The 27,934-nt window shown below is 41.8% G+C and overlaps 1 protein-coding gene across 2 annotated transcripts; it reads left to right on the forward strand.

Moving 5' to 3' along the window:
* Positions 1-548: 548 nt before the first annotated feature.
* On the forward strand, positions 549-27,872 carry LOC141131724 (uncharacterized). Of its 2 annotated transcripts, XM_073619329.1 has the most exons (11): positions 549-724; positions 2,472-2,741; positions 4,787-4,969; positions 5,701-6,240; positions 10,733-11,362; positions 13,872-13,997; positions 14,407-14,481; positions 17,248-17,442; positions 19,030-19,134; positions 26,515-26,606; positions 27,438-27,872. In XM_073619329.1, the coding sequence occupies exons 1-11, from the start codon at positions 644-646 to the stop codon at positions 27,532-27,534; spliced, it is 2,394 nt and encodes a 797-aa protein (XP_073475430.1). In that variant the 5' UTR covers positions 549-643; the 3' UTR covers positions 27,535-27,872. The 2 variants fall into 2 exon arrangements, with proteins under 2 accessions (XP_073475430.1, XP_073475431.1); XM_073619330.1 differs by lacking the exon at positions 5,701-6,240.
* Positions 27,873-27,934: the final 62 nt, after the last annotated feature.

Raw genomic sequence — 27,934 nt, forward strand, 5'->3', positions numbered from 1 at the left:
CACTTTCTGTCCCATAGCCAAAACAGGAGGTGAGAGGAAATCTCTTCAAAATTAGGGAAATTCCTGGTTGTCACCAGAACTAATGTCCCCATTGGAAGATTTCCCCTCTATTTCTGTTCTGGTGACAACCCAAAATTAGATTTTCTTTCACTTTCATTTTTGATGATCACAGTCTCTGTAACAGAGATGCAAACAGCAATAAAAACCTGACAGGTGTTCTAATCCCTCTCCACTCTAAACTAAAAAAAACCTTTTGTTTTTAGTTATACTTTAACCTTTATGTTGCAGAGATCTGAGAGTGGAGGAGGTAGAGCAGTATAGCAAATTACACTGGGCAGGGCTGACTACATCCAGTCCACAAAAAGGTGTTTGTTGTCTTCTAGAGATGTGCACATGATTTTTTTTTTCTTGCCTTGATGTACATTATCATTTTCTTCTGATCTCATGTAATTCACTCAGGCGTGGCCTCCTGAATATACTGCTATGCATACTATTTGTTTCCTAATGATCAAGGATGTCATTTTCTTTACCTTACTTTCACCAGGAAGATGCAGAACAAAGTATCTTTGTTCCATCTATAGTTGAGGTGTCAGCGCCCCCTGCCAGCCCACCTTCCGGGGACAAAGAGCTGCATTTTGCTTATATGGAGCCTGATTTGATTCAGCAAGACAGCAAAAATCTGAAGAACAAGTGGAGATCAATAAGTGAGAATCAGATATTAAAGGTGAGGATCAGTGGAGGACAAAAAGGAAGCTTATGTAAAATATTTAAAATAACATATTCCTTATTTTGTAGTATGATCAATCATTTAAAAAAAATCATATATATGCAAATCCTAATAAATGGTTATTTACTAAACTACAGGCCACTCCAGCACTCACAGGTCAAAAAAAATATTTATTCTTAAAGGCAACCTGTTAGGGAAAATATTTTTACTTGGGGCCTGACTTTGAAACTACTGTAAGCTTGCCAACTGCCCTTTACTTGCCCAGTGAAATGCCCTCATTGGCTAATGAAGGCCTCTCATTGGATAAGGAAATGACAGTTGGTAGGGCTTTTATAATGGTGTACATTTACTAGTCCATGCTTATGTTGCACAATTACATGGTGGGAAAGTAAGATATGTTTGCTATTTCACTAGATGCTGCTAAAGTGATGTAGGCAGTACTATTAGGTGTAAGGAACATGGACTTTTATAAGTATTTTGTATGCCAAGCATACATTTCCTGGCACCCGGGGACCTGACTACGTGCAATGTACAATCTGCCATTCAAATGAATGGTGGATACAGCCATGCTTTTCTAAATGCTGATGCTTCTTTGCATTTGCGTTTACCCGTATATGCGTAGCCAACATATTTGCTGAACACAAAATTTCTGAGTTTGGGAAATACGATGGATGTGTATGAGTGGGCAAATAGCTGATGCAGAAAAGCAGTGGCATTTACAGGAGTATGGTTGAGTACAGCCATTCAGATGATTGACAGGCTGGGCACAGGAAAGCGTTGAAAATTGTCTATATTAGTCCATGTACATGAACCTTTGTGAAACTTCTTTCTGCAAGCAGATGGTAAAATCCTAGGGACTAAAGCAACAAAACAAACAGTGATTGTACAGATTTTTTTTAAAGCACTAAGTTAGGTACATGGAATTGTTGTAGTAAGCAAGGAAAACAGTTCATTTCAGTTATTAAAGTGGAGTTCCACCCAAAAGTGGAACTTCCACTCATTAGATTCCTCCCCCCCTCCGGTGACACAGTTGGCACCTTTCAGGGGGGTACAGATACCTGTATATTACAGGTATCTGTACCCACTTCCGGCGTATCTGCGGGTATTTACGCCACATCCTGTTCCCCCCCCCCGCTGCCTGCTGGGAAACACACGGGTCCCAGAGGCAGCAGGGACCATTCGTATTGCGCTGCGCGACTCGCGCATGCGCAGTAGGGAACCGGGAAGTGAAGCCGCACGGCTTCACTTCCTGATTCCCTTACCGAAGATGGAGGCGGCAGCACCCGAGGACGGAGAGACGCTTCGGCCTCGGGTGCCGACATCGCGGGCGCCCTGGACAGGTAAGTGTCCATGTTTTAAAAGTCAGCAGCTGCAGTATTTGTAGCTGCTGACTTTTAAAAAAAATTTTTTCGGTGCCGCTCCGCTTTAATATCTAATCTACAGCTTATTTATATTTATCAAAACAACTATATACCAGGGGAGCTTTGCTAAAATTGGTGCAGCTCTGCATAGAAACCAATCAGCTTCCAGTTTTTTTTGTCAAAGCTTAATTGAACAAGCTGAAGTTAGAAGCTGATTGGCTACCATGCACATCTGCACCAGACTCTGAGTGCTCCAGTTTTAGTAAATCACCCCTACGTTGTAATTTACTTGATATGTATTTCATTTGTAATTTGCTTTTCTTAGTATTTTAAGATAGTAAGCTATTATATTACCATGTTTACCACCTTTTGTGTACGTCAAGTCTCGCATTTCAGAAAGACTAAAGATTCAAGTTATCGAGAAGTCAAAAAGTGATTCGGATTCACATAGGAAGAGAGCGGACCCTGCTATACAAGTTATCTCGGGCACAGAAGAGTCTGAGCATGGAAATGCTGATCAGTTGTGTTTAGGTAATGAAGACACAAAGATTGAGGAAGACATATTAAGAACAACAAAGGAACCTAATGAGAGGAAAATGATAAGCACTGAAAACACAGAGGATGAATCCGGAGGGTCTGAACTAAATGACCCGGTAAAGTATACTTATTATAACTATAATAATACCATAATATTGCTTTGCCTGATTATTTTGTTTTGTTGTAGAAAATTGTACAATCAGGCACAATAAATTCTTCAGTTGTAAGTGTATCTTTAATGTCTGTTTTTTTCATGTCTGTTAGTGACAACTGGGTTCCCACATCAATCCAAAAGCAGAGGCCATGACACCATTGTGGGATTCCCTTCTTTCCCATTGGAACCCACATAATATGGAATAAACAAATCAGCCACAAAAGGGTGACACCTTTCTTATGGCCCAATGTGAGGCAGCAGAGACACATGGTGCCACTGTCAGGTTTGGGTAAATTTGCCCTTTATACCGTTTTTCGGTTTAAGCCATAATCATCCATATTTATCCCTACTTTTTAAGAAAATCTCAATGGCAGTTCTGTGATAAAAGCCATGTGTAACTATTGTGTCCTCACAGCACATTACCCTGCAGCTTGACAGGCAGCTAAACCCTCCTATTATCCAATAAAGGAGCCCATAGATGAGTCAGTTTGTTTTTTATTCAACCAGCGGGTTGAACAAAAAACCTGACTCAATTCCCCTATCTACAAATTCAAAGGTGGATGGGGAAATCCCTCTGCTGAGCTTTTTTATTTTGACAGCAGGGAGACATCCCCACCATCAGAATACACTGATCGGTGTTGCAGTCTATAGCCTGTAATGCTGATTGAGTGGGTAAAATATAGCAGGAAGGTTGTACAGAAGTCTATTGGTAGATCAACTTCTGTACAACCATAGTATCTATACATGGATCAAGAAAAAAATTAAATCCATGTATGGCAAGCTTTAGTCAGATTGTGTAGAAGTTTGGAACTTTATTAAACAAAGAGGGTGGGATGAAAAGCATATCGTAAGAACATATACAATGTCAAATGAACAGTGTCCCTCAACTGCTAGTGGGTGTAACAAGTTGGGTACAAATTCAAAGCTGTACAGTTATAATTCCACAAAGGGGGGGAAATGGATAATGTTCTCCACATGTAGTGCCTAAGATGGTGGTTGGGCTTTTCAAGATGTACTATATCTGCGAGTATAGATGTAGTGCAGGATGAAGAACACTGCTTAAACAGGATTATCTGCTATGGTGAGATAGTGTGGTGTGGCTGCTAGGTGCAGCCTAAGCAAATTGAATAGTCACACAACAAAACATTAAAGAGGAATTTCACCCCTTGCCTTGAGAGTTAATTTTGATTTTATCCCCTCTTACTTAGTTTGCTGGGATATGTTGAATTTAAATATTCACCCCCCCCCCCCCCCACACACACACACACACACACTAAATCCAGCATTGATCTACTGCATAGTTACAGCAACTGCCATCCATAATTTTTACAGCTGGGAATTGCTGGCAACTGGTAAAAACCCTATGCTGAAGGCATAACATTATGCTTAAACAGCATATCATTTTGCATAGTGTAATTTGGTATGGCTTTAATACCATTGTAATACAGCTTGGAGGCACATGGACACAGAACGTTTGCAACTGAATAACACTAACCATAGAAGAGTCTATCCTCTGGGAAGAATTCACAGTGAATCAAGCTGAGCAAGCAGATATGCTTGGTGAAATAGAAAGTTTGCAGGAAGGTTTTAGTCTCCCAACATTCCATTCCAGATCATGCATATCCTGCCCATCCTCAATGTGTGGTCAAGAGGAGATCACTTATTAAAATGACGGTGTGGCACATGGCTGTTATGGATGCTCTTTATCAATATAACATAGATGCTTTTATCTGACCCTGCTAGGGACTTATTTGAAAAGGGAACCCAAGCTCTGGAAAGAAATTCAGGATATGAAGTGAACTGATTCAGGATTCTTTTACTTAATTGCTACTTAATATTGATTTTCAGGCATGTGACTTTTATTTTAACTTTAATTGGCTGTCATTGCTGAAAATAACAGTCATTGTGGAAGACAGTGATTGTTATAGTTTAGTAAATCAGGTCTTTAAGCTTTTAATTGAAGGAATGTAGACTCTGAGGTTATTTTTTCTATTTTTATCTTTCTAGGGTTCTCTTAAAGATTTCACTGTATCCTTACTGGAAGCCACAGGTAGTCTAATAGGAAGATTGTCCTCACTGAAAGCTGAACTTGGAAATTCGCAGAATAATGTAATAAGCAGAGACATAGAAAATATGCAGAGCATGCATAATTACAAAGAGTATGTAAATGAAACAAAGACGTCAGATGGGGTGAGTAAAATAAATGTAATAAATATAAATAAATTTAATGTAATAAATAATGTAATAAATGTAATAATGTAATTTAATTTAATAAATAAATGTAATAATACAGAACTCAAGGAACAAAATGAATTAAAGTAGAACTATAGGCAAACTTTTTTTTTTTCATATTGGATAGAGTAGGGAAGGTTTATAACCCCTTTCAGATTTTTTTTCCTCCATCTGTGGAGATTTGCTTTCACTTCCTGTCCCATAGCCAAGCAGAAAGTGAGGGAAAATCCCTGCAAGTTAAGGGAATACCTTGGAAACTCCAGGTCATCGGAACTAGTGTTCCCATTGAAAGATTTCCCCTCCATTACTCTTCCGGGGACAGCCCAAAATTTGGAATTTTCTTTTACTTTCACTTTGACTGATAATGGTAAACAGGACAAATAGAGAGGGGGAATCTCCTTAACGGGGGGGCACAGATAGCAATAAAATCTGACAGGTGTTCTAACTCCTCTCCACCCCCCCCCCCATCCAAAACTTAGAAAAAACTCTTGCCTTTAGTTATAACTTAAGTTTAATGGTGGTATGAGGTAAAAACATTTTTTTTTAATGTAAGATAACTTACAGAGTATGCTTAAAATAACCGAAGATAGATATCGGTCTTATTGAAAATAAAAATGTAGACCCCTGTTGCTTCTTTAATGTTTTTATTCTGTGTTAAGGACTGTTCAGCTATATTATTCCTACTTTAGATGGTAATGGCACACTTGAAGCAGACAGATACTGTGGATAATGACGATGAAATCCAGGATAATCGAGGTTGCATCAGAAATGATAAGGTGATAGTCTACCAAGCACTGAGTGAAATAAAGACAGACAGTAAACTTATCCGAGCAATAATTACTGATGAAGAATATAAAAAAAACATTCAAGTACATGGACTGCCTGGATCAGAAGGGACACAAATCAAAGAAAAGGAAACCAACACAGGGCATTCTACTGGTAATTTACGTATTGTTCAAAATGAGTTGTTAAATAAAGATGAAGAACTTCACCCACAAAAGCACATGCAGACAGCAGTACCTGACTTTCCACAAGATGGTAATCAGCAGGCATATATGCAAACCAGGAATAAGGATCAGGTGTTACAAAAACAAATGATCTCACCAAAACCAGTGGTGGAAACTACTATAAATGTTTCCTCGGTAGAGGAATTAAGAAATAGCAAAAATTATGAACATCACACAGAAGATACAACTGAAGTACTGAAGGCCTCATATAACATACAGAAGGTAATAAGATCAGAAGAATCTTTAAAAGAAATGTTATTAAAGGCACGATTCTTGACCATAAATTCACGTTTGCAGCTGTGAACGCCCCTGAACAGTAAACAGCATACTTTTCTGGACTCTGTCCTAGAATCTCTAGCCACCTTCCGGGAAGGCCAGCTAATATTGGGGGGTGACTTTAATGTTAGCCCCCGATCCACAACTAGATATGTCCTCAGGCCATTCTGCTCATTCGTTTGCTTTCCTGAAACACTTTAGAAAGTCCCTACAGGCGCACCATGTGGTCGACTGTTGGAGGCTGCTCCATCCCACAGGTAGAGACTATAGCTATTTCTCGGCCACCCATAGTGCCTATACTCATATAGACCTTCTGGTGATGGACCAGTTTTCTCTTGACTCCCTATCTGGTGCATCCATTGACTCCATAACCATATCAGATCATGCTCCGGTTTCCATTTCCCTGCACCCCCTGTCTTCGGATGCACGAACATGGAGCTGGCTCCTGAACAAGGGTATACTAGATGACACGGTGGCTCTGAAACAGGTTTCCAACACCATCTCCTTATACTTTGCTGAGAATAAGAAAGGTGAAGTGGGAAAGAGTTCTATATGGGAAGGACATAAAGAAGTTTGAGGGGAGCTGATCTCCCAGGGTTCTAGGCTGAAAAAAGCAAGGGAGGGGGAACTGCAGACCCTCTTGTCCAAAATCTGCTTCGCTGAACTCACCCATAAATGCTGTGTTACCCCAGAGCTGGCGCTGGAACTACAATCCCTTAGGCAGGAACTGGCTACTTTGCTCGATGTTAACATTCGGGCGCTCCTACGCCACGTTTCACACAAATTCTACAAATTTGGCAACAAATGCGGGAGACTACTTGCAAGAGCTCTCAAACGTCATTGCCACTCGGGACATGTACATAAGCTCACCACTGCGGCTGGATCATCCGTAGTTCTTTCCTAAAAAATAGCTAATGCCTTTAGGGATTTCTATGCCCAGTTATACCACCTCCCTAATACTCTACTTGGTTCCAAGGAACCTCAGAGGGTGGAACGTATTCTGCAATATTTACAGAAGGCCCAGTCCCCACAGCTCACTACCTCGATTAGCAACCAGCTGGATACCCCCATCTCCTTGTCAGAAATTGAGGAGGTTATTACAGACCTCCCCAAAGGGAAGAGCCCTGGCCCTGATGGCTTCACGAACACCTATTATAAGAAGTTTCCGTCACTGCTTTCTAGCCCCTTATGTGCCTATTTCAACGCCTTGGCCCCGGGTACTGCGATGCCCAGGGAGGCGCTGATGGCCCACATTACAGTTCTCCCCAAGGAAGGGAAGGATCACTCCATCCCTGGGAATTATAGGCCAATTTCGCTTCTAAATACTGATATTAAAATATTAGCAAAAATTTTGGCCAACCGACTTAAACTGATCCTTCCAACGGTCATACACCTTGATCAAACGGGGTTCATTATGGGGAGGGAGGCCAGGGACAATTCTAATGGAGCAATCCAATTTATTCACTGGGTTGAATCACAGGCCGTGTGCCCCCCTCTCTTTTGCTTTGACAAGGTGCATTGGACTTACATGCACACGGTGTTGACCAGACCTGGTCTGGGTTCCAACATGCTGTCTTGGATATCCTCCCTCTATAGCTCTCCGGAGGCCAAAGTGAAAGTGAATGGGCTACTGTCAGACTCATTCCCAATCTGCAATTGGAAGCAACAGGGGTGCCCTTTGTCCCCCCTCATTTTCGCTTTAACCCTCGAACCACTGCTTAATAAGATCCGCCTTAACAGCTCTATTAAAAGTTTTTACGGTGGGACCGACAGAGCATAAGTTATCTGCTTATGCGGATGATGTCCTGTTCTATGTCTCAGACCCCCTAATCTTTCTCCCTAATATCATGGCCGAACTGAAGGACTTTAACCTGCTGTCCAATTTCAAAATAAATTATAATAAGTCGGAGAGCCCGTCCCTGAATGTGCCCTCGGGTTTGCATACACAGCTGCAGGTCTCTTTTTCCTTTACCTGGTGTCGGACTTCACTAAAATATTTGGGGGTTTACCTTCCCGCACGTTGCTCCCAGTTATACAAGTGCAATTATGCCCCATTGCTTTCTACTATCAGGACAGACCTAAAAAGTTGGGACCGCACATATCCACACACTATATCTGTATTATATGAGTTACCACAGTCCTGGGAAAGCGGAGGGAAGCCTGGATACATAAGGGAGTGGGAGAGAGACCTTCATCATGTCTTTACTGAAACTCAGTTGGAGCACCTTTATCGTCTCACGCATACAAGTTCAGTGGACAGGAAAATGCAGGAAAATAGTTTTAAGGTACTTACCCGGTGGTATAGAGTTCCCTCTAAGCTTGCCAGGATATACTCATCTGTATCCAACGCTTTCTGGAGGGAATGCGGGCTCAGGGGCTCATTCCTCCACATCTAGTGGGAATGCCCCAAGATACGGCCCTTCTGGTTAGATATACGAGCCCAGATTAAGGCCGTTCTAGACCTCGAGCTCCCTGATTCCCCGTTGGAATCCTAGCTACATGTCCCTACCACTCCTCTCAGCCAGTATCGCAAGTCTGTACTGCCTCATTTACTCAACACAGCCAGAAGGTTGATTCCGATATACTGGAAGAGACCACACATTCCTACAGGCACTGAATGGTTTACTTTAGTGAATAACATCATGACTGCAGAGGAGTGGATGGCAAAATGTAAAGACTGTTATGAAAAGTTCTATACTATATGGGCCACTTGGATGCACTACACTAATAAAGTCACACCAGGTCCTCAGGGGTCTCCGCATGTAGCAGCCCCTCCTGTTGATAGGGCTGGACTGTAGGGGCCCCCAATCCCTACACGAAACAAACCAGCATGGAATGATGCCTTAATGTGTTTCGTCTATTTTGTTCTGTTTGGTGTTTTTCAATTTTACTTTGTTCTTTTATTTTTGGTTACTTCCAGTTTCTTGTCCATGTTTGGGGGTCTAAGTCATCATTAATGTCATGTCAGGGAGGGAGTGACAGGGGCGATTAATTGATGTTAGTGTTCATATGACATAGTAGCATGATGTTCCTTTGCCCCACCCCGCACCCCTCCCCTTCTCCCTCTAACCAGCTCAATTGAGTACTGTGTAAGACACCAATGAGGATTCTCTCTATATGTTTTTACTCCTCTTTGTATGTTTTGTTCTATGTCTTTTGTATGTTGTATAATGCAAACATTTTCAAATAAAGATTACATAAAAAAAATAAATAAATGTTATTTGGAAAGATTGTATAGACTACTGATTAAAGAGGAATTCCAGGAATTATATTTTCATAAATAGTTACATTGGTCCAACTTGAACCAATGTAACTAAGAGTTTACCATACCTGGTCAATATCCCTGGAAGTTGGAAATCACTGAGGTAGACATAGCTGCTCCAGTGAACTCCACTTGCTTCCGGGTCCTGTGCCAAATGGCCGGCCTGATACATTGTGAACACAGAGTTCAGCCACTCAGCACGGGCACTATTCAAAGAATGGTTTGCATTTTATAAATGAATGCAAAGCATTCTCTAATTGGACGAGGTGGAGAGGTGGGGCGGTTATGTCAGAATCAAGTATTTTTGCAGATTTAGAAAAAAAAAACACTTTTAATGAATGGTATTTTAACCAGTCCAAAGAGAGCAAATTATAGAAGTTCATAACATTGGCCTTAAAGAATTTAAAAATTCAACAATTAAACAATGAAATTAACAGACTTGTATGCATTTCAGCTGTTTGTTTAACTGTTTGTCTGGCATTTCAATTTAAACTGGATAGCTGAAACACCATTTGTTAATCTATACTGGCTATGCCAAGTGCTGTTTCATAATAAAAAAAAGCCCATCATATAAAATGTTTCAAGGGAAGGGATAGCTTCACATTAACACTAAGAACTTTGTAAATCTGATTTAACAACAAATAATGGATTCACCTATCCTAGTGGAGGACACCAGTGACCTATAACAGATAGATTCTATGATGGCACTTGTGTTGCTTAAAGATGAGGCAGATGCTTCACAGAGCTGCATTGCTAAGATATTAAGCCATTTTAGGGAATGAAATCAAACACAAAAAAATAATTAAAACACCAGTGATTCAATGGTACAATTGTATATGACAGGAGCTACAGTAAAACCAAGAGTCCAACTCAGCTGCCTTAATTTCCAAAGCAGTCACATTAATGATCATTGTAACAAGCTCAACATTTAGACAGTCTAGCATTAGAATCTCTTCATAAAAAATCTATCAGAGATATCAAAGCTGTTCAGTCTTTTCATCCTAAAGTACAACTGAAATTCTGTCTTGGCCTTGATAAATATTTTTTTCAGATAGACTATATTGGGCCCCAAGTGCTGCTAGGCTTAGATACCAATATGCCATATGTGTCATTACACCATGAATCACAATCCATAACTAATGATGCATTTCCTTTGCTCTGCTTTTACCATTTCAGATATTTCCTCAACATAATTTGAGTGACATTAGTAAGAATACCTTAGTTCCTGAGAGAAATGAAGGTATGGGCCTAGATGAATGGATTGAGGAAAAGATGGATGAACATGTAATGGCTGGAGAAATACAGCAAGCAGAGGAACAAAGCAGCACAGAAAAGCAAGAAAGTGCAGAGATGAAAGATTTGTCAGATTTATACAGTTTAAGAAAACATATAAAAAATGAAGTAACAAAAAAGAAATCAGAGCATACAAAAGAGAAAGAAGAGGATAAAAGTAGCTGTTCGCATGAACAAATTGTTGGCAGAGAACATGTAGAAAAGGAAGGGAAACGAGTGGGCCTGGACAACTTCAAGTTGGCTTCAAAGGAACTGGCAGGCAATGATGATGATTTACCCATGAATACAGAGCTACCAATTAATAATAAATCTATTGAGAAACGACAAACTATGCAGACAGAAAGCAAAGCAGAAATGTATTTGATGACCAGGAACATTAATGAAAACATGGAGCAAAAACAGGAAAAATATAGCCAAGAGGGAAAAAAAGACATGGAGACTAGGCCAGAACAACCAGCACGAGACTGTGATATAGAGAGAGGAGCAAGGACTAAAGATGCCTTAGTTAAACAGGTAAACCACATATGATGTGTATGTGTATATAGGTATTATACTGTGGATATATATATATATATATATATATATATATATATATATACAATTGTGCTCATAAATTTACATACCCTGGCAGAAATTATGATTTCTTGGTCATTTTTCAGAGAATATGAATGGTAACACAAAAACTTTTCTTTCACTCATGGTTAGTGTTTGGCTGAAGCCATTTATTATCAATCAACTGTGTTTACTCTTTTTAAATCATAATGGCAACAGAAACTACCCAAATGACTCTGATCAAAAGTTTACATACCCTGGTGATTTTGGCCTGATAACATGCACACAAGTTGACACAAAGGGGTTTAAATGGCTATTAATGGTAACTATCCTCACCTGTGATCTGTTTGCTTGTAAATAGTATGTGTGTGTATAAAAGGTCAATGAGTTTATGGACTCCTGACATACCTTGCATCTTTCATCCAGTGCTGCACTGGCGTTTCTGGATTCTGAGTCATGGGGAAAGCAAAAGAATTGTCAAAGGATCTGCAGGAAAAGGTAGTTGAACTGTATAAAACAGGAAAGGGATATAAAAAAATATCCAAGGAATTGAGCATGCCAATCAGCAGTGTTCAAACTCTAATCAAGAAGTGGAAAATGAGGGGTTCTGTTAAAACCAAACCACGGTCAGGTAGACCAACTAAGTGTTCAGCCACAACTGCCAGGAAAATTGTTCGGGATGCAAAGAAAAACCCACAAATAACTTCAGGTGAAATACAGGACTCTCTGAAAACATGTGGTGTGGCTGTTTCAAGATGTACAATAATGAGGCACTTGAAGAAAGATGGGCTGCATGGTTGAGTCGCCAGAAGAAAGACATTACTATGCAAATGCCACAAAGTATCCCACTTATAATACGCCAAACAGCAGAGAGACAAGCCTCAAACCTTCTGCCACAAAGTCATTTGGAGTGATAAAACCAAAATTTAGCTTTTGTGGCCACAACCATAAAAGCTGCATTTGGAGAGTCAACAAGGCCTATGATGAAAGGTACACCATTCCTACTGTGAAACATGGAGGTGGATCGCTGATGTTTTGGGGATGTGTGAGCTACAAAGGCACAGGAAAATTGGTCAAAATTGATGGCAAGATGAATGCAGTATGTTATCAAAAAATACTGGAGGAACATTTGCATTCATTAGCCAGGAAGCTGCGCATGGGACATACTTGGACATTCCAACATGACAATGATCCAAAACACATTGCCAAGTCGACCTGTTATTGGCTACAGCAGAATAAAGTGAAGGTTCTAGAGTGGCCATCTCAGTCTCCTGACCTCAATATCATCGAGCCATTCTGGGGCGATCTCAAATGTGCAGTTCATGCAGGACAGCCCAAAAATTTCCAGGAACTGGAGGCTTTTTACCAAGAGGAATGGGCAGCTCTACCATCTCTGAGAAGATAAAGAGCCTCATCCACAAATACCACAAAAGGCTTCAAGCTGTCATTGATGTTAAAGGGGGCAATACACGGTATTAAGAACGGGGGTATGTAAACTTTTGATCAGGGTAATTTGGGTAGTTTCTGTTGCCATTATAATTTAAAAAGAGTAAACACAATTGATTGATAATAAATGGCTTCAGCCAAACACTAACCGTGAGTGAAAGAAACGTTTTGTGTTATCCTTCATATTCTCTGAAAAATGGCCAAGAAATCAAATTCTGCCAGGGTGTGTAAACTTATGAGCACAACTGTATATATAAAACTGGTTTAGAGGCACTCGCGGGTCTTGAAGAGAAGGAAGATCAAAGACAGCAGTGTTTTTATTGTCAACGCATTGATGAAGCTCAGTCCAAAAACATGGACTGAGAAAGATGGTCTTGCGAGATGGACAAAGTACATTTCATTGAAATGTACTTTGCTCTATCACAGTCAATAAAATACAATTTGGTCAAGACTGTGACTGGATAGTAAAGGAGTTTCATCTCACTGTTAAAGTCTCTTTGCCCTCTCCTACAATCAGCATGTTTTGTTTGTTAGATTCACTGCTCTGTGCAATACAGTAAATCATAGTTGGCTTACATTGACCCCCCCCCCCCCTCTTTTTTCGAGTCTGACAGGAAGTTTTACCCATAAAGAGTAAGGTACTAATTAAATATATACAGTATTTCAGCATTTTAAACAAATTATATTATATATTATATTATATTATATTATATTATAATGTTACTAAATATGGGTATTTTGTATCTGCATACACCTACATACAGACAATCTTTCAATTTTTTTACATTTGGGTTCATTAGTTCCTAGATTTCTTTCACACTTGGAGATTAGCACTAACAGACGTGTTGCTTGAATTATGTTGAAATAAAGCCAGTGCATGGGAAGTGCCTTTCTTTGCATTCATTCAGAAAAGTCAGTCCTAATAAAAGCAGATAATCTGAGTTCCAAGTAGGCATTAATGTATAATCATCCATAGCATGATCCTAACATGGACATACACTATATTCTTACTGTGCTATTCTAGGCAGAAAGTCAATGGCTGCAGCTTAAGGAGGAGGCCTGTCAAACCCTGGCCGAAACTGTACAGAGTGATGAAATCTTGAATGACATGGTACAAGTGCCAGCAAATGGGGTGCTGGTGAGAAATGAGGTATGTCTTGCAGTAATCCTAGGACACAATGTACAGAGATATGTAACTGAAAGGAAAAACAGGCTAACAGCTGAATGCTAAATCTTCTCTCCCGTTGAATATATATACAAATGAAATATAAATGTGGGCTATACAGGTATATCCGTTGCTGGGAACCACATACACACATCAGTACAGCTTGTAAAATATTGAAAATGTATCCCTTGCAGTTCGATATATGAACAGATATGTATTGAATTGGATCCATAGGCGCCAATTTTTGAGAGACGATTTAAAAAATGACCTCACTCTTTATGTGTGTGGGCACCTTATAAGGATCTTTAAGGGTTTTATCAGAAATACTTAAACATATTGTAAACTAACAATGTACAAAATAGTAGCAACGTTTCTACATTTCTCTATGTTCCAGGCACAACTGCTTTGTCCTGTGCATACATATCAGCCACTACATATGCTGGAGAGACCAGACAGATTGCAAGATATTGTAAGTGCTTGCAAACATATAAACAAGGTATATCAAAAGTGATTTGCGCTTCTTATCTTTCAAATTCAGCACGTATTTTTTTACAAACACTTATTTGTCTATATATCCCTGAGGTCAATATTAAAAGGCAACTTTGGGGAAATGGTTCCTTGTGACATCAATCCCTCTATTCTATTCTGCAACTGTAGATAGTAGAAGTACATTGTGGAAGACGAAATTTAGATTGCAATACAGAGAAGGGACTCAGTTTGCCGTTTTCAAAAATGTAGTACAAGTGTGTTATTCCATATCATTTCCACCTAGCTCCATATTGCAATGAACTCAACTCGGGATAGTGCGCATTTGCCCAGATAGGGCTAAATCTGGTAAAACCTGTCACCTCCTGCATCTGCCTCGCTTTGTTCCACACCTTTTGCACAAGAGAGTAAGTGGGAAATTGTTTATTGGACTTGCTAAAGGCCAAAGCCTCCAGCCCCATGACAACAGTGCTTGCTCCTGTAACATACAGCATAATGAATGAAGTTGGGTCCACACTGGCACCCTCTGGTGCCATGGCCCTAGCAATGGGTTGTAGTTGGACAGCGAGGTAATATAACCAGGGGTTTGGCAATGCCAATCCTCCATCTTCCTTTGGTCTTTGCAGTTGTTCCAATTTAATTCTAGGGGGCCTAAAATGGCAAATAAAAGTTCTGAAAATAGAGTTGATGATTCGGAACATTTTTAAGGAAATAACCATTGGGGTGTTGTGTAGAACATACAGAAGCTGTGGAATAAAACAACCAGGTGAATTTTAGTGAGAAATAAGTTGAAGAAATGTCAGGTGAATGTTTAAAGGGGTTGTAAAGGTTTGTTTTTTATTTTCTAATTAGGTTCCTTTAGGCTAGTGCATTGTTGGTTCACGTACCTTTTCCTACGATTTCCCTTCTAAATGTATTTTTTCTCTGTCTGAATTTCTCACTACCTGTTCCTCTTCTGTCAGCTTGCCCCCATCATCCGTTATGGCTGGGGGTTAGTCAGCGTGCTCGCCCCCTCCCTTGGGACTACATCCCTGCGGGGAGACGATGTGTATGTTCACAGGCACGGGAGGCAGGGGAGCCACGGGCGTGTCCAAGACGCTGTAGCTCCGCCTCCCATTGCCATGTTATTGCAATCAGAATTACGATCTCAGCAGCACAGCCTTTACTCCTCCCCCTTTATGTTTATTCAGTGTATGAGCGTGCTGGGGAGGCGGGAATGGGCGTGGCTGTTGGGCCACGTTCTCGTTCTTTGACGCAGCTAAAAAGCGGCACTGCGCATGTGCGATGCCGCTAAGCATCAAGGGAATTGAAGTTCGTTTGAAGATGCGACATTGCTGCATGGAGCGTGCTCTAAAAAACAGAAGCTGAGGAGATCATAGATACACTAAAGGAGGAAGTTCAGAAAAAGCATATGCATTTAACAGGTAAATTGAAAATTTCGGCAGAAATAACAGCTATATTTCTGATCTATGCTGCATATAGATCAGATATTGATCAAAAAAATTTAGCTTTACAACCCCTTTAACAAAGGCTTCATTCACCCCTTTTTTTACACATGGTGATTTTTACAATAAAGATGTTTTTTCTTTTAAGGAACTAATTTTACCTATAATAGTCAATGTCCATCAAAAGGCAAATCGAAAAAAAAAAAAAATATTAATAGTGTCCAATGGGAAAAATTTCTGTCCATTGGTGCTAGTGATGGTCACAAGGGAAGCAATCTAAGAAGTCACCTCAAACTTACCGAGGAATGTTACTAACATGTGAGAGCTATAATTGTGGCATCTTCCCCAACTCTATAAAATATGCACTGGTCATTCCCATACTCCTATCACCTATCTCCTTGCTCCCTTTTACTTCCAAACTCCTTTGGATGATCTACAACTGCCTAAGCTACCACCTCACTGAGAATAACCTTCTTGATCTCCTTCAGTTTGGATTTTGCCCGCAACACTCCACAGAAACTGCTCTGCTAACACCGACAAACAATTTACTAACTTTTTAACAGCTGAAACCAATGGTCACTATTTCGTTACTCTTACACTTGTACCTCTCCACTGCCTTTGACACAGTGGACCACCCCATCCTCCTCAAAAAACTGCATTCCTTTGGTCTCCATGACTGTACTCTTCATTGATTCTCATCTTATCTATCCCACCTCTTTGGAATACCTATACATAGGCTACCCCTCTTTCAGTCCATCATGAATGCCACTGCCAGACTAGTCCACCTGACCAACTGTCAGTGTCTGCTACCCCTCTTTTCCAATCCCTCCATTGGCTTCTGCTAACCCAAAGATCTAAATTCAAAACACTAACAACGACTTACATAGCTACCCACAACTCTACCCCCAGCTCCATCACTAACCTTGTCTCAAAATACCAACCATATCATTCTCTTCATTCCTCCCAAGACCTCTAGCTCCCTCATCACCTCCTCCCATGCTTGCCTCCAGGACTTCTCCAGGATAATACTATAAAGCAAATATCTCTGCACAAAGATTTATTGGTTGTTAAATAGTTGAATTTCATCAAAGACTGGCACTGAAAAAAAACATTTTTCTTTGGCTTCAACACCTTTATAAAGTATACTTCATGTATGTCTGGTATTCTCTGACATACATGAAGTATACTTTATAAAGGCCCTACTACTGATATTTTTGTCTTTTCACCAGTAACCTATTTTTGGTATTACTGTACTTGTTTATAAAAGTGCTATAATCATACATAATTTTTCATTGATTTCATAGCTGAAGCCTTATACAGTGGACAGTAGTGTCCATCACATGTGCTCTCTTCCCCTTGGACAAGCAGCACTGCAGAGGGAGAAAGTGTTCATCCGCCTGTCTTTGAAGGAGCAGCAGGAAGCCCTGCAGCGGCTCCAGGATTTGCAAAGAGAGGCAGAATTAAAGTGCACCAGTGACAGGAGAAGACAGATGCTAAGAGTGAGTAGGACAATACTTTGATGCACCATAACCATGATGCACTATGTTTGCTCAACTTAATTTAACAGAGAAGAGAAATCCCATTTTCCCACTATATAAACATCATGAATTGTTTTAAGTTGAGCATGGATGAGTTGCAGAAATGTCAGGTAAGAATTTGAGATCACAACACACTGAGAACATTGAGGGCCAGGGGTGAGAGAAAGAATCTCTCCATGTTTGAGTTTATTAGTGAATTTACTTAGGTACCATCTCTTTGATAATAGTCACATTTAGTTTGACGAGACCTGCTGTTTGATGACTGCTTTGCACACAGACAAGAGAAACCCAGGATTACATCAATCATTTAGGTTGAACAATGTTGACAGAGTGCTAAACTCTGCTATGAAGCTACTTTAGGTCACTAGTTTGATTCTTAGCAGTGTTTTTTGTCAGGGTTCCATGCATGTTCTCTGGTTTCCTCCCATCAAACAAGTGCATAGGATGTAAACAATGTTTACTGGATGTCTTAGCCTGCTGCAGCTATTTGGGGAAATTAAAGACCACTTTAATGTAAAAGCAATGAGCTACAATGGGGGGGCAGCAAAACACATTTTAAATGTCAAGCACTAGCATAACATTTTTGAGCCCTGGGCAGCAGGCTGCAGATAAATACCCCTGCTCACTGCGTGAAAGCTTTGGTATTTTTGTAGCTGTCCCTCGTGTGCCATGCTAATTGCAGAGATATTGAGATGGTTGCCTAATCAAGGGGCGTGTTGGCCCAATGCAGATAGACTGCTGCTTTTACCAAGAGAGCAGTGTTTTTTATCAACAGTCTTTTACAGAGTCTCATGTCTGAGTCTGATGTTATGCTGGTGTGAGTTTTAAGGAGATGTAGGGCCAGAGCTCTTTTGGCCTTACTTCCCCTGGGCATCACAGGCGTGCATTTCGTTCTACACTCCCGTGACCTGCATTCAGTCAACAGCCGACTAAATCGGCTGATGTCACTCAGCTGGTCCAGGGTCTGGAGAGATCCTGACTTTAATATTGGGATCTTACCAGATGCCTGAACAGCAGCTGGCTCAGCCTTTTAGCACACCACTGACAGCCTGAACCAACCACTCCCGCTCCTTCCACAGCCCAGTGCTCCAGTGAGCGCTGGAGGGTAAAAGCAGAGAGCCTGAGACTGTCAGTCACAGACTCTCTGCTCACTAAAGACAGAGAAATGAGTGATCAGCTGTCTTTGATTTCTCAGTTCTCGGTGTAGAGGAGGTGGGGGACAGATGCTGCATCCACCTATTTGAGTATTTACGTTTATTTATTTTTCTTTTCTTTTACTGACTTGAAAAATAGTTTTATAGCACTATTAATTTAGCTAATTCCTTTTACACAAGTTGGACTTTTAAAGTCCATTAGAAAGGAACTAATGTGAATCTTAAAAAGCAATGAGGAATCTGTTGGAAAATTAGGTTACCTGATAAAATAAATACATGCATTGTGTATTTAGTGCTTTAGGGCCTTTTGCTGTATTATCATTTTAGGTTTCTACTAGTTAATGTTTTCCACCACCATAAGGTTCCATTATGTTCTTTTCTCAATTGCTGACAGTTTCAAGAGAGACTTTCGATAGCTCGAAACAGAAAATCTGAGGTGGATCTTATGGATGTTACTCAGAGGAGATCTCCCCAAATGACTCCAGAGCCATTGCCAGAGGTGAGTTACTGTCTTAACTTAAAGTGTATCTCTAGGCAAATCCTATTGTTTTAAGTTTTGGATAAAGTGCCTCTGTCAAGTTTGTATTACTGCCTGTATCTGCAATGGAGATATTCACCGCTCTGTTTGTACTGGTGACCCTTGTCATCTAGAAAAGACCGAGCGGTTAAATTCAAAATGTTAGAGTTGTCCTCAAAATAAAGCCCCTGGACGATGGACGAAAAACAGACATCAATGCATCTTAATGGAAAAATAGATGTAAATGGACGATCATCCATCTACGTCCATTTACACCCGCTTCCATTAATGTCAGTTTTTTGGAACAGATCAGAGCCCTATATTTTTTTGCTTAAAAAAAAACGGATCGGACGAAAAACAGATGAAAAAGTGATGAAAATGGACAAACAGTCTGTTTTTACATGAAATAATGGCTCTGGGACTCAAGTGATTAAGGACTGTAGCTGGCAGATGTAAAAAACGGATGTAAAAGTGGAAGAAAAACTGATGACAAACTGATGTAAACTTCATACGTTTTTCTTTGAAAAAAAGTGACTGAACTGATGAAACGAATTGTCTGCATGCGTGAAAGGGGCCTAAGGCTCGATTCACATCTATGCATGTTGCTTTTGAGCATTTCTGCAGTGCTTTTTGCTGTGCTTTCTGCATTTTTGTAACCGCGATTTTACCGCAATTTTGCGTTTTATGTTTTTTATACATTCACTGTATATAGCTGGTTGCTAAGAAGCATTTCATTAACAACCCATGAGTCATTAGCCATCAGCGGGCTTCCCCGGTAACAACTGAATGTAAAAAATTGTTCTGGTATGGATTGGGGGGGACACCCCCACGGGGGGCTGGGATCTGGGGATCTTCTTGTTAAAGGGGGCTTCCAAATTCCAATAAGCCGGTTGTCGGGAAGAGTCCCTTGTCCCCATCAACATAGGGGCAAGGTACTTTGGGGTGGGGGGGGGTAGAGCCTCCCCTGCCCCAAAGCACCCACCTCCCCATGTTGAGGGCATTCGACCTGGTAAGGTTCAGGAGGGGGGGGGGGGGGGCGCTCGCTTGTCCCCTCCCTTTCCTGACCTACCAGACTGCATGCTCAGGTAAGGGTCTGGTATGGATGTTTGGGGGGACCCCACACCATTCTTTTCAAATTTTGGCCTGGGGGTGTCCCCTCCTAATCCATACCAGACCGAATGCCTAAGGACAGCATGTCTGTTTTCATCAGATCACAGCCGTTCTGATCTGCCAAGATGGATGGCAGACGTATCGCTATACATCTGTCTTGAGCGGATCAGATGGGTGTCAGCGGACACATCTCCACTGACATCTGCCTGCCCATAGGAGTCAATGGATGGCCCGCTTGGATCTGCCTGAAAAATGGAAAGGCGGATCCGAGCGGGCTTATCGCGTGAAAGGAGCCTACCGTGACTTCAAAGTCGCGTGATTTTGTCATGATTTTACCGTAATTTTGATGTGATTTCAGAAAATGCCTGTGTAACTCACATCAAAGTCAGACCAAAGTAGTACAGGGACTACTTTGAAGTCGGTGCAACTTGAAGTCGCACAGATATGAATGGTACTCATTGGAAATCATAGGGTACGACTTGTCATGCGACTTTGCAGTCCCAAGTCGCAGGACAAGTCACACAAGTGTGAAAGGGGCCTAAGAGGTATAGGGAAAGAGGCGCATGCGCGGAACTCTGTGACATGGACGCTTAGTCACAGAGCTCCGTCCCGTTCCGAGATACCGGCGCCCTCAGCAACGGGTACACTCCCCCCCTGTCACCTCTTTCGGGACCAGAATCCTCTGGCTACCTGCTGGCACAAGATCCAGTGTTTGTGCTGCCGAAACGGACCCCCACAGCCACGATCACAGCTCCGCTGGAGGCCGCTGAGACACCTAAGATGGCGGCGGAGCGGCTGCCTCACGACACAGCCTAAACAGGCACAGCTGCTTCCTCTCCATGGCGGGCGGCTCTTCATGAGGAGGTATGTGGAGGGATCCTGTCACCTTCTCCTGCAACAGGCCCTGCATCCCCGCCATCCACATTGTCTCTTCTTGATCAGTCACCTAATGACATTCAACTGCTGTCCTCTCTGTCAACTTCACAGAAGCCTGAACTGCAGCCACAGACACTGAGCCAGATTACCTCTCATCCCCATGATCTCTCTTTGCTTTTTTCAAGATTTGCTGACATGCTTGATAAAGGTCTTGCTCAAACAGCTGCTAAAATCACCTCAAATATTACCTCAGACATTAAATCAGACCTTCACCTCCTGGGCTCTCGGATTGAGCATATTGAAACTAAAATGGATGCCACCATTGAGCGCGTCAATCAAAATACTGATCGATTTCAAGAGCTTCATGAACAACTGGAGGGGGCTATAGCCAAAATTGATGACCTTGAAAACAGGTCCAGAAGGCTGAATTTTAGGATCAGAGGCCTTCCAGAGACTTGCACTGACATACCGGAAGCAGTACACTCTTTAATCAAACAATTGATACCTGACATCAGAGCTCACAAATTGGAACTTGATCAGGCCCATAGGGCTCTGGGCCCCCCTCGCTCTGATGGGCTCCCCCGTGACATTATAGTAAAGCCTCACTATTACAATGTTAAAGAAGAAGTCATGAGGAGAGCCCGAACCATCCCGCAAATTCAGCTTCTGGGCCATACAGTTCAGATTTATGCTGACATTTCGCCCTTCACTATTCAAAGAAGGAGAGCGCTCAAACCCCTTCTATCTATTCTACAACAGATGAATATCAAATATTGGTGGCTTTTTCCTTTGAGCCTGAAATTTGAATTTAAAGACAAGATTCTCTACGCTCGCAGAGGGAGAACATTTGCTACGGAAGCTCGGCCTCGCTGGTAAAAAAAGCAATCATTAAGGACTCTGTCTGGTCGGACCACTCTTTCCTTCTCTTGATAATTCACACACCAATGACTCAGCGACGTGAGTTTCATTGGAGATTAAATGCCTCATTACTTAGCAACCCCTCTCACGCACGTGAGATTGAACAAGATATCCGGGAATATTTCTTGCTTAATGACCTTGATAACATCTCTCCTACCACGTTATGGGCGGCTCACAAAACCTATGTACGTGGTAAACTGATCCAAATGTCCGCTAGGATAAACAAAGCCCGCAGACTTGATATAGACAGACTAGAAACAGAATTCTCGCATTTAAGCAAGCAACATAAACGTAATCCTACCTCGGCCTCAGCAGCTAAACTTGAAACAGCACGCACAGCTCTTAATTTATCCCTCACGACCATAGCTGAGAAAAGCTTGCGATGGGATGGAGGGAGGTTTTATCATCAAAAGGACAAACTGGGTACCATGTTGGCTCACAGGCTAACTCCTAAGTTGAGGGCTCGCGCTTTACCTAAATTACGATTGAACAATGGTACACTTTCCCAGAATCCCCAGAAAATTATGGAAACATTTCATGAATTTTACCGCTCCCTGTACAGCGCACCTGGGAATGAACCTTCCCCTAGCTTCATAGATTCCTACCTCGGTTCACTGAATATCCCTAAGCTTCGGGATCACCATAGGGACAGCCTCGAGAACCCAATTTTGGCGGAGGAAGTCTCTCAGGTCATTCAGAACCTTAAAAATGACTCTGCTCCTGGCCCGGATGGCTTTTCAGCCCCGTACTACAAACATTTTGCCCCACTGTTGTCTCCCTACCTGGCCCGATTCTTTAACCAGCTTCGAACTGGTTCTCGACTAGAAGAGATGCTCAACTCAGCCTTTATCACTGTACTACCAAAACCAGGGAAGGACACTAGCTGCACCGCCAATTATCGACCCATATCATTGATCAACAATGATCTAAAAATCTTAACGAAAATCCTGGCAAACAGAATATCTACCTTTATTAGCCTATATATTCATAGGGATCAGGTGGGCTTTATTCCTGGGAGACAGGGTCCAGACCAGATCAGGAGAGCTATAGATGTAGTTTCACTTCTAGGCTCGGGCTGGGACAAGGGACCCCCACAGCAGGGATTCCTGCTTTCACTGGACCTCTTGAAAGCTTTCGACTCTGTCTCTGGGCCTTCCTGATCCAAATACTACAAAAATGGGGATTCGGTCACTCCTGAATATCTTAGGGGCACTATACTCCACTCCGATAGCACAAGTTAAAATGCAGGGCTATTATTCAACTTCTTTCCCGATTTTGAAAGGTACAAGACAGGGATGCCCTTTGTCCCCATTGCTTTTTGCCATGGTCATTGAGACACTAGCTATCGCTGTTCGGGACGATCCGAACATACATGGAGTGCGTTGTGGCCCACAAACCCACAAGTGCACTCTCTTTGCTGATGATGTGTTGCTTTTCCTCACCTCACAACTTACCTCATTACCAAATCTTTACAGGGTGCTTGATGACTTCGGCAAGGTGTCTGGTCTTAGGGTTAACTACTCTAAATCGTTGGCACTAAATGTTAATCTACCAATATCCATGATAGCTCTGCTCAAAGATAGCTTCCGGTTTGGATGGGGCGAGGCTATGATCCCCTATCTGGGTATAAATCTTACAGCGTCCTTTGACAAACTCTATAAGGCAAATTTTCCCCCTCTATATCGCAAACTAGGTGAGGACTTGTCACGATGGGATAAACTGGGACTTTCCTGGTTGGGTAGGATAAATTCGATAAAGATGACTCTACTTCCACGCATCCTATACTTGTTTAGATCTCTACCCATACCCGTCCCCAGGGCCCCCCTTAGGAAGTTTCAATCTAAAATCATTAAATTTATATGGGGTAGGAAGGGCCACAGGATTGCCAAGGAGACCCTGTTTAGGAGCAGGGATCAGGGTGGTGTGGGTCTACCTAACCTCCTTTGGTATCACCAGGCAGCACAAATTTCCCAACTTTCCACTATCTACTCTAAGATTGCACACCCAGATTGGGTACACATGGAACGACAAGCTATCCCTCACTATACCCTTGATTATATCCTCTGGTCCTCTTCTAAATCGAGACCTGCCATCATGGTCCCTACACTTTCCCACTCCCTTGTACTATGGGATTCTCTCAAAACCAATCCTCGGCTGATCTCACCTTGGCATCCTCTGTCGCACATTTTCCGAAATCCACTCTTTCCCCTGGCATGGACATAAAAGCATTCCGGTGGTGGCTAGATAAGGGGATGTATAGGATAGGACATTTTGCTAACCCTGCCGGTCCTCTCTCTAGGACCCATTGCATTAACAAACTTGATATGCCCAACACCGAAAGTTTCCGACATGGACAGATAGTTCACTTTCTCAGGTCCCTTAGGTCCCCTAATTTCAGTCCTTTTTCGATCACGGACTATGAGGGGTGGTGTGGTCAGGCTGTGGAGCAGAGGGGCGGGATTACGATGATTTACCAATCACTTGCTAAGGCTGAAACCAAATCGCTCTTTATGAGAGAGTGGGAAAATGATCTACAACACACGTGGAGTATTGAAGAATGGCATAGAGCCTCTACTACAGCATCTAAGGGCATTTTGAATACAGCATTAATTGAAGCGAACCTTAAAGTTCTCATGAGATGGTATATGGTCCCCCTAAAGCTATCCAAAATTTACCCTAATGCCTCCCCTATGTGCTTTCGCAACTGCGGGCATGTTGGGTCCATGCTGCACATTTGGTGGGACTGTCCCAGGATCAGGGATCTATGGAATAAGATATTTAATATCATTAGAAAAATAACGGGACTTCCGATCCAAAAGTCCCCTCAACTGGCTCTCCTAAACTTTCCTTGCCCCAATACCCCAAAATTAGTCCAACAACTTATTAGGTTCATTTTTCTGGGGACCAAGCTCACAATTGCACGGGCTTGGAAACAACCGACCGTTTCCTTCCTCTTGGTTAAGAGGAAGATATCTTGGATCATGGCCCAGGAGAAAACGGTTAGCATACTTCTGGACACTACCTCTAAACACGATGCTATCTGGAATCCCTGGAGTAGATACATATCTCTACCGTCCACTATCACTACGTCTTCCGGATCTCTGTAGTTGAGCGAGTACTGCACCGTCCTACGATGTCCTCTCTCTTCCCTCTCCACCCTCTTCTTTCTTTTCTTTTTTCTTTCCTCTATCCTTTCCTCTTTTTATACTTCATGTTATCTTTGTACAGGTTTTTATGATTTGCTAACACTAGGAGAAGCCACTTCTACTTTTTTCTCAAAAATAGGCGGAAGGCTTCCTCTGATTGTTACCACAGCTTGGTTGTTGAAGATTGGAGCGTGGGTTACACCACCTCCACTTATTGCACCTACACATATAACTATAGCCCTAACAGCGATCTACCCTCTCCACAGTTTAGGCTCAATGGTCATACTAGACTCTCCACTTTCATTTCACTATTCTTCCTCCCCTCCTTCAGGGTTTCAATTCACAGATGTATCACCATAATCCACAATACTGGATGTTCGGCCCCGCCTGGGGGGCGGGCCTCCCCTCCTGGCACAGCGAGTTCCCGTGAGGGGTGCTGGGGTGGGGGAGCGGCCCCTCTCTCTGGAGTTGGCCTCCATGGATTTAGACTACTATTGAAACCATACATGCCTCCATCTTTATTAAAATGTTTACTCGGTCTAGTACTATTTCGCTAATAGATGTACAATGGCTTTACCTGTATTGTAGCTTAACTCTTATGTTATATTCTTTTGTTGATAACTCAATAAAAACTATTGAAAGTTAAGAGGTATAGGGAAAATCATCTAATGGGAACACCTGTCTTGAAGACAACTACCCAAGAGGAAAATTCCCCTCCCTTTGGGAGATTTTCTTTAAGCCTAGGTTCACACTGATGCGGGTTTAAAATTGCGCGAGTTCAGCTGAACTCACACGATTTGAAACCGGCAATGCAGTCCGACTTCGGGGGCGATATGAAAGACATCTGTGCAGGTTCATGCACAGATTTCTATTTAAATCTCCCCCGAAGTCTCCAATAGTAGTACAGGAACTACTTTTGCCAAATTGGCCCAATGTGAACGTGGGTTAAAGGATAAGTTCACCTTTTTTTTTTTTTTTTAAATACACACTTTTTTGCAGGTAGAAAATGTGCATTTATTTTATTTTTTTTAACCTGGAACCCGTAAACCATTGCACCTACTAACAGCAGGTGGTGGGTACCATGCAGAACTCCTGCAGACCTGTCAGTGTATCTGTCTGCTCGTATGGGTGGGCAGATTGCAGGTGTGGAGTGCTAGAAATGTAATCAGGAGTATTTTCATAGTGAATCCATTTATTTGTAGAATAGCATTAACAGACAAGCTTTCTTTGTACTTGCTAATCAATCAATCAGTTCACTATTAAGATAACTGTTTCTGTCACATTGTAGTTTGACCATTTTGATAACACACAGGGAGATACAGAACGACAAAAGTCTGCAGTGCGAGAGAGACTGGAGAAGATGAAACGAGAACGCACATACATCATGCAAACTAGGAGGGACAGGTAAATATGTACAGCGTTTTTCAATCAAGTACAACGCAAAGGGGTTGATTTACTAAAGCTGAAGTGTGCAAAATCTGGTGCAGCTCTCCACAGAAATCAACTTCCAGGTTTATTGTAAAATCTTAATTGAACAAGCTGAAATTAGAAGTTGATTGGCTACCATGCACAGCTGCCCCAGATTTTGCACTCTCCAGTTTTAGTAAATCTACCCAAAAATGTCACAATTTAAATCTGTGAAGAATGAATACCTTTGGATACAACCTCAGCATTGCAAATATAAATGTCTGACTTACACTGCTCTATCTAAAGCCCTGTACACACAGTCAGAATGTCGGGAGACATTTGCCGAAACACAAAATACCGGCTGAAATTCTGCCCTTGTGTATGTCGGTTCTGTTGGACGTGCATGCTGGAAAACTAGCAGCCGATTGACTCCCGATCAACGCTTTCAGCCAATGGCAGAGAACGTTGATCGGAGTGTTCTGGTGGGAGGCCGTCCCCCTCTCAGAATACAACAGCTCAGCAGGGCGTTGGGAGATTGCTGGACTAACCTCGCATGGTTAGTACAGCGACTTCATGTGGAGCTGACAATTTTTTTTACATGCAACCCGCGGGGGTTGCAGGAAAAAAAAACTGCACTGTGTACCTGGCTTTACAATCAGCTAAAAACTATAAATGGAAAAAATGACTACCTTCCGAATAGGCTGTAGAGCTGTACCTTTTTGATTTGAGCTACGTGGTACACAGATAAGTTAATATAGGTTAATGTGTATTAGACAGACTGAATCTCAGCTTGACAGCAAATTCTAAAATCTTTTTCTATAATTACAGGAATATGAGCAGCTTCAGAGAACTACTGGACCCTGTGCTTGCAAAGAATAAGAGGGAAGATAGTGGATCAGAGTTGAGAGGTGCAGAAGGGATGTGATAAAATATCCCACTTGGCCAGGGCCTTGCATAAACTACTGTCCTTTGTTAAAAAGAAACCATTCGTTTTTTTTTTCTTTTTTTGTTCTTTTAATTTACCCAGGTAAAATGTAGACTCATAAGGCTCCATGCACACTGGCTTAAATATCACTATTTCTACAGGAGTTTTGTGTTTTGCTTGTAGAAGCAACTCAATGTTATCCTATGTGCCCATGCACATTAGGAGGATCATAGACATATTTTGAGCTCATCATTCAGAGGCAGGAATAAAAAAAAAAACCCTTCTGGTTTGCATTTCTGATTGGAGCTTTCTGGAAGAAAAAATGCAAAACTCTCCTAAACTTGTCTAAACTTTGTACAAAAAACGCTCTATATGAGCGTTTTTTCTGCCAGACAACTGG

The sequence above is a fragment of the Aquarana catesbeiana genome, linkage group LG03, assembly GCF_042186555.1.
Source record: "Aquarana catesbeiana isolate 2022-GZ linkage group LG03, ASM4218655v1, whole genome shotgun sequence".
Lineage (NCBI taxonomy): Eukaryota > Metazoa > Chordata > Amphibia > Anura > Ranidae > Aquarana > Aquarana catesbeiana.